Source organism: Propithecus coquereli, unplaced genomic scaffold (genome assembly GCF_000956105.1).
Source record: "Propithecus coquereli isolate 6110/MARCELLA unplaced genomic scaffold, Pcoq_1.0 Scaffold31, whole genome shotgun sequence".
Taxonomy (NCBI): Eukaryota; Metazoa; Chordata; class Mammalia; order Primates; family Indriidae; genus Propithecus; species Propithecus coquereli.
Genome location: NW_012148730.1, coordinates 41,492 through 48,732, shown reverse-complemented (window position 1 = coordinate 48,732; position 7,241 = coordinate 41,492). Strand labels below are relative to the sequence as shown.

The following is a 7,241-nucleotide window of genomic DNA, read 5'->3' as shown; positions in this document are numbered from 1 at the left end:
TTGCTTAGTGTTGCACAGTCAGGGGTAGTGTGGAGAAAATAAACCAAAGATATTTTATCCATAAATTTCACTCAGTTATTCTCAACTCCATATGTATATAAGAATGACCATGGATCTTTTACACTGTAATGATCCCTTGGTCTCACCATTAATGAGCGTGATTCAATTGATTGGAAGTCGGTCCTAAGCGCCACTTTAAAATTTTCTCGGGTGGTTCAAATCTGCAGCCACAGTTGGGAACTTATGCACTAAAGACAAGAACATTAAAAAGCAAAAGACAGTTGTCTTTAAAGAAGGGCACAGACGAGTGGGGAAATAATGCCTCGTGTAAGTAGATTAATTAAGGTCTTATACAGTGCTTTCACAGGTCTTAGATCTATCTATCTATTTATTTATCATCTATCTCTCTGTACATACTATGTGATGGGGAAAGGAGTGTCCAAACTTGAACTAAAGCTGGGGCCTCCACTTTAATTTATGTAAGTCCAGGGATGTCTTGATTAACTAGAATGCAGTGGGTATAGAGCGAAACACAGTTTTCTGAACTTTTAGCCAGTTATTTAGGTGATTTTGATGCAGCTGGTCTGTATAGCACACATTGATAAACACTGACATTTATATTATGATAAGTCTATGTTTTGAAATTGGTATATGATGCTTTCTCTGCTGTGTTCCTTTTTAAATTGAAAATTGCAGTCTGTAGGAAAAAGCAGTTACTTGCCCATTAATGATCAGAGGCAAACCTGAGTCTAGATTGCAGGACTCTTGACTCAGCTATAATTAACTGTTGTGCCCTACAACGTACCAGGCCCTGTGCTAAACACTGAGAGTACCAGGATAAATGAGACAAAATATTTATTGTGAGGGCACAGTCTAGTGAGGAGCAGTGATGACTGTGGAAAATGTTCTAAAACTAGGATCCACCTACTAGGTCCCCAGTCTCATCCATTAGTTCTCATCAGTCTGTGATTACAGGTTTATTTGGCACAGCAAATCTTGAAGCAAAGAAAGAGGGAAACTCCTCTGGATCTATGTGGGTTAGTGTGAGGAAAGGCTACTGGGGATTTCAGGGGTGAGGATGGTGTGACTCAGAACAATTTTGGAGACATAGGAGTCACTCCTAGAACTCCTGTGTATGTACAGAGTGAAACCTGCAGCACTGTTTTCACAGAGAATGGAGAGTCAAGGAGACTAGGTCATATTCATCAGAGGATGGAAGGGATAGTCCAATTCTGAGCATAGTCACTCAGATTTGTCTAGGGGAGGATGAGAAAGGAAGTGTGAGAAAACCGTGAAGGCCTATTTGCATCCCTAAGCAGCACTGGTAAGTTATACTTAAGCCATTTAAACCTGGTTTAAGTATAACTCTAAAGCAAGGAGGGGCATTCTTTACATTTCTGAAAGGAGAAAATGCAGATTCAAACCACTGAGGATTCCGGAGAAATCAATGGGTTTTTGTCACCTTTAGGAGTCCAGCATATCAGCAGTGGAGGAGGCCAGGGAGGAAGCAGAAGGGGAAAAAATGCCTGATAGTCACAGCATTGTCTAGGAAAGGAAGGCAGAACAGCAGAGTAATAGAAAAGTGTTACAGGTAAAATCTGAAGTGCTCCAAACTCCAAAACTTTTTGAACACGACATGATGCCATAAATGGAAAATTCCACAGCTGACCTTATGTACACAAACTTTGTTTCATGTACGAAATTATTTAAAACATTGTATAAAATTACTTTCAGGCTATATGTATGAGGTGTATATAAAAATTAAATAAATTTCATCCTTCTACTTGGGTCCCATCCCCAAGATATCTCATTATGTATATTGCAAATATTCCCAAATCGGAAAAAAATCCAAAATGAGAAACACTTCTGATCCCAAGCATTTTGTGTAAGGGATACTCAACCTGTACCCACCTGACTGTTGATTGGATTTGCTGGTAGGCACACCGTTTGGAACATTCCCCTCAAATGAAAGGCACCTAGAGGGTTGGGCCTTGCATGTGTGGGTACAGCCAGACACTGGGTTCAGTCATTACCTCATTTGATTCCCACAGCAGCCCTGTAAGGCATATATTATCTTTATTTTAAAGATAAATAGGCTGACTTTAAAGAAATGTATCTATAACAATTACCAGGTTTGTGCTTTTAAATAAGAGATTCAGAGGTAATACAAGACTTATGTCTTTAAATTGTGTTTCAAGTATTTATTAATTGCCCCCATTCCATTTATAAGCTGATTGGCAGTCTCCTAGCTTCTTTTTTTTTGACACATGTAGAACATATGTATTCATTTTGGAAAAGTGAGAAAAACAGATAATCAAGAAAAAAATAAATTAAAAAGTACCAATCACTATATTACATAGAAAAAACATATTCTGGTTTTAATATATATATTTCATATATAGTAAAAATATGCATGCTTTTAAATGAGATAGTATACCTATAGACTGCTTTTTAAATTGCTTTATTAACTTTACAACATGTAATAAACATCTTCCCATGCAAGTTGATGAAAACCCCCTGCTGACAAAAAAACTTACAGACTAGGTCAAAATGAAATCTTCAATCAGAAAATGGCAGAAGAACACCAAAAGATTCACACTAAAAGTATACCAGGAAAATACAAGTTTGGAAAGCAGGCAGCTTATAATTATTAACCTTAAGATTCAAGGCATAAGGCAAAACTCATCATGATGATCATGGTGAGGGGGGTCCCCTATAAGAATACGCAGACTGTACCTCAACTGAAGCTCCCTAATTTTCCTCCTTAGCTCTCTCATCTCCTCCATGAACCGTTCCATATCATCCGCATCTCCATCTATCATATCAATGTTATTGACAAGCCTATTAGGCACATCCTCTCCAAAATCCTGTGCAGGTGGAACCCAACCCCCTCTAATATTTCCTCCAGGCTCCCGGACTTCACCACCTCCCAAAGGACGACCTGCTTCTTCATTCTGCACTGGGGCTTGCTCCCCAACTGTGTTTTCCTGGGAGGCGTTTTCCATGTTGAGGTTTTTTTTTTTTCCCCCTGTTTCTTCTTCCTAGGAGATAAAAAGCAAGAAAATGGATTGGTAACAGGATTCAAAGGTCTGTCTGGCAAAGGTTTTCCTACCTGGGAAACTTCGTTCAACCACTAGGGGGCGCCCCAACTCAGCCTTACCCTAAAGCTCACCATTTTCCCTGAAAATCCTTTCCCAGGCCACTCCCTCCACCGAAGTGTAGGACGGGTGGTAGGCTGGGCAGCAGTTGAGAGACCAGGCCTAACCTCCTGGGGATACTGATAAGCCCTCCAGGGGCGCCCTAGACTTCGCCCTTTTACTCCCTCCTTCCTTCACCAGCCATAGGTTCGCTGCTTTGTTCAGACTCTGACAGGTTTCTTCTGCACTTAACTAGGACAGGGAGGGCTGTGAGTTCCCCAGATTCTGTTTGGATCTCTGATACTCCTACACCAGAGTGCCTCAGGGAACCTCCTACCTGCAGGGATCAGAGGCAGTCTTTCTCTCTTAGCCTTGAAATCTGCTGCGCCAACGCACTTAAAGACCTGCAGACAAAAATATGACAATGGCCAGGACTGATCACTTGATGAAAGGGCTGGTACTGGGGGCACCGGGTCCGTTGTTGATTTAGCGCTCTCCTAGTCAAGCGTCACCACCTTGTGTTTCTCCTCCATCCTGTCTCACAGCTTCTTTTCCCACCTGTGACAGGCTACCCCACCTTCCAGAAACAGGCATTGTAGTCAAAGATAATTATTTCCAAACCATGTTAACCTCTTCTTTAGGGCCCTTATCCCCACTGTCTCCTCCTACTCGTCACCTAATTACCATTTCTTGAACGCAGATGGACAACTTGCGGGGCGGGGGAGTTAGAAGATCTTGTTGGGTGGAGACGTGGTTTGTTTACAAAGAATTTCAATCTGGGTATCCCCCGAGCCCCTATGGAACCCACTGCCCTCTCTCCAGCCCACTCCCTCCCTTGCCCACCATTTTGTGCATCAAGATGGTCGACGGGCGAAAAGGTGTGAGGGCACTGCATACCAGGACCCAATGTGATGTCAGCGCTTTGTCATTCTTACCCCAGGGTCCCAAGCTTACACCGACCTACAGGGACGAGAAACCGTTTCTCGCTCCCCGCCTCTATCCCTCAGTCAAAAGTGCACTCGCTACTCAACCGCCGCAATAGGAACCTACTTCCCAGACCTAATCCCTGTTCCCGTCCTCTGCAGCAATTCCTCTTCCTGGCCCCCACAGCCCACCATTTCCGGCTCCAAAGGGACTGAAGGTGAAGAAAAGATACCAGGAATGCAGGCCGAAAACCATGGCAGGGTCCGTCTTCCTCACCCCCTTGTCCGCGGCTGCACCCACTCCCGCGGCCCTGCAGGAATCAGGCCTTTTCCTCGCCATCCCGTCCCGCAGCCCGACTCCATCAGACATTACCCGATCGCTCGTATCTTAGGAGATTCCTATTGGTACCCTTCACAACCCGGGTCCCCTCTCGAGATCCTCCCCGCAAGCCCTCCATTTCTTGCACCAAACGGTGGGTGTTGGGGAAGGAAAGGGTAGATAATCCAGTCTTGTACCCGCTCTGGTCTTTGCACTCTGCCATCCCCACCCCAGTCAGCGCCCACCAACCTGCCACGGATCGGATAGAGGTCAGCTTTTACCACTTTCCTCCTTTCCTGGGCAGCTGGCTCGTCCGCCTTCAGGGCAATAACTAGGCGGCGCACTGTCACCAACGACTACCAGACTGCAACTAGGAGAGACCAATCCACGCGTTGGCTCTGGGTCTGGTAAGGGCCACGTCACTGTGAGCTCAGATTCCCAATTACCATTCACACCTGCAGTGCGGCAGGAGGGTGGGGGCGAGAGCATGGGCGGGGCCACCTTTCTCATTCTCGTCTTCTAAACCACTACCACAGGCTACTGCCCACCCCTCCATTTTTTTCTTATTTAGCGATCCCCAAAACCAAACGGGCCACATAATATTTTGTAGTTTGTATTTGTCTTTTCCTGGTTTGTGCTGGAGCTTTTAAAATACTAGTTCTTCCTCTCCTATAACCCTAAACGTCTACTTCTCTCCTCTTCACTTCCCAGCAAGTAAAACCCAGAATTTACCCTCAAAGTCTTGCGGGTCTTGTCCCAGATTGGAACACGAGTGAGGGGTGAAGAGCACGAGGCTAGGAAGTCTAGAAAATAGGTAGAAAGTGGCATTTAATTTTTTTTCACCTTATTTTCCTGTCTTTTTTTTTTTTTTTTTTGGAGGTGGGGAGGACATGGTTGCTTTCGTTTTGTCTCCTATCAGCATATATTCATTTTTCGATGTTATAACGAGACAACATAATTATTTAATTGAAAAAAATAAGGTTCGAGTTGTAAAAACATGGCAACCTGTTTCTGCTGCTGAATCATATTATAATTACAGACCCTTCAGACAGCACACTCCTCCCCCCCTTTAAGGACGTTGAAATGTAAATCTTAGCCGGTAGCTACCCTTGTGAAGGGTCTCTATCTGTGTGTCCTTCCATGAGGTAATACACTGAGTCTAATAAAGCTTTGCTGGTGGATTTTAAGATCTTGAAAGCCTGTGACAAACCGATGATCTCCTCTAAATTATATTAGTGTAACTTCACCTTACAATAACACTCCAGCTTCGTCTCTAAAGTAGAACACCAGTGAAGTCTTCCAATAATTCCGGACAATAATTTGAGGAAGCTACCCTGACAGATGAAAAGTATTATGAAACCACAATGTTAAAATAATATTGTACCCGAATAAATGTAGAACAAATCAACCAGAAGAGAAAGCCAATTGTCAAATCCAAATATGGAGAAAGGCTTCTAAGCTGACTGAAATATTTTGAATCAGTGGGGAAAAATTAGAATTATTGAAGAAATAGTCCTGGGATAATTGGCTAACTATTTTGAAAAACAATGAAATGCCTTATTCCTCTCATATACTTAAATATAGATACTAAATGTTTAGATAAAAAGACATACAACCATTAAAATAGAACACGATATGTTATTTTGTATAGAACCTTCAGATGGAAAAGTTCTTTAAACATATAGCCCCAGAGACTGACATGACCAAAAGTCAATCAGCTCAATCATGCTGGGGACCCCCTAAGTCAGTATATAATGCTCCTCAGAATCATCCCAACTAGCGATGGGAAGCTGCGGTATCTGTCCTCAGACTAGGGTCCTTTATTGGTGGATGTTACCCTGGGTATGTTAAAATCTCTGGCACTTCTAGGTTGTTCTAAGCCTGGTCTGAGCAAGATCCCAAGGTGCCAGAAAAAGCTGTAAGCAAAATTAGAAAATAGAGATAAGATAGAAGGATAATATCAGTGTCATCCCCACCCCAAGAAATATACTGTTTTACTCTAAATCAGTCCAAATATTTCCCTTCAAAACAAAGGTAATACATACACATTCATTTCGGTATTTATGGACATTTGGGCTGTTTGTAGTTTCCACTATTATACATGATGCTGATTGAACTTCTGTGTACATAGAAGTTTGGTACTAATATCAAAGTTTTAAATTCCTAGAACTGTCATTGTTGTATATGAATGTGGATGTTTTTCATTGTTATAGAAATCAGTCTAGAAAAATACTGTCCAAATTTAGTGTCTATGATGTATGAACATTCCCATTTTCTCATATATCCACCAATACTGAGTATTGCCTGATATATTTTTTAAATATTATTTTATTTTAATTTTTCTTTCATTTTGTTTTATATTTCAAAAAACTTATTGTCAGGTCACCAGGTAATGTTTTCTAAACCTGCCACATCATAACAGACACCTGAGGTTAAGATTCCTAGACTTCTTCTCTAAAGATTCTCGTTTAATAGGTTGGAGTCAGTTCTGAGAACCTGCATTGAAGAAGTTCCTCGACATAATTCTTAACATCAGATAGAATTGGGAAACCTTGTCATAGATAAAAAACAAAAACAAAACAAAGCAAAACAAAAAACCAAAGAAAAATCTCCCATTGTTATGTAAGCGGTCTTTTAAAAAAAACATTATTATAAAATAATTTCAAACTTACAAAATGGTTTTGAGAATAAACTAAAAAACCTCACATACCTTTCACTCATTTCTCAGTTCTCAACATTTTGCTACATTTGCTTTGTCATTCTCTCTTCGTATAGAAAGGATACATTATTATTTTTTCTGAACCATTTTAGAATCAGTTGAAAACTAAATGGTCATTTAAAAATATTTTGTGCAATTGATTC

At 41.4% G+C, this 7,241-nt stretch overlaps 1 protein-coding gene across 1 annotated transcript; it reads right to left on the bottom strand.

Annotated features, from left to right (window-relative positions):
- Window positions 1–2,440: 2,440 nt before the first annotated feature.
- Window positions 2,441–4,785, bottom strand: BEX5 (brain expressed, X-linked 5). Its single transcript, XM_012650049.1, has 3 exons — window positions 4,629–4,785; window positions 3,475–3,541; window positions 2,441–3,041 (listed from the first exon to the last, which is right to left on the bottom strand). Exon 3 carries the CDS (start codon window positions 3,003–3,005, stop codon window positions 2,664–2,666), a length of 342 nt encoding a protein of 113 aa, XP_012505503.1. The 5' UTR covers window positions 3,006–3,041; window positions 3,475–3,541; window positions 4,629–4,785; the 3' UTR covers window positions 2,441–2,663.
- Window positions 4,786–7,241: the final 2,456 nt, after the last annotated feature.

Excerpts from the sequence above, each read along its gene's own strand:
- BEX5 (XM_012650049.1), bottom strand. The coding sequence starts at position 3,005 with ATGGAAAACGCCTCCCAGGAAAACACAGTTGGGGAGCAAGCCCCAGTG.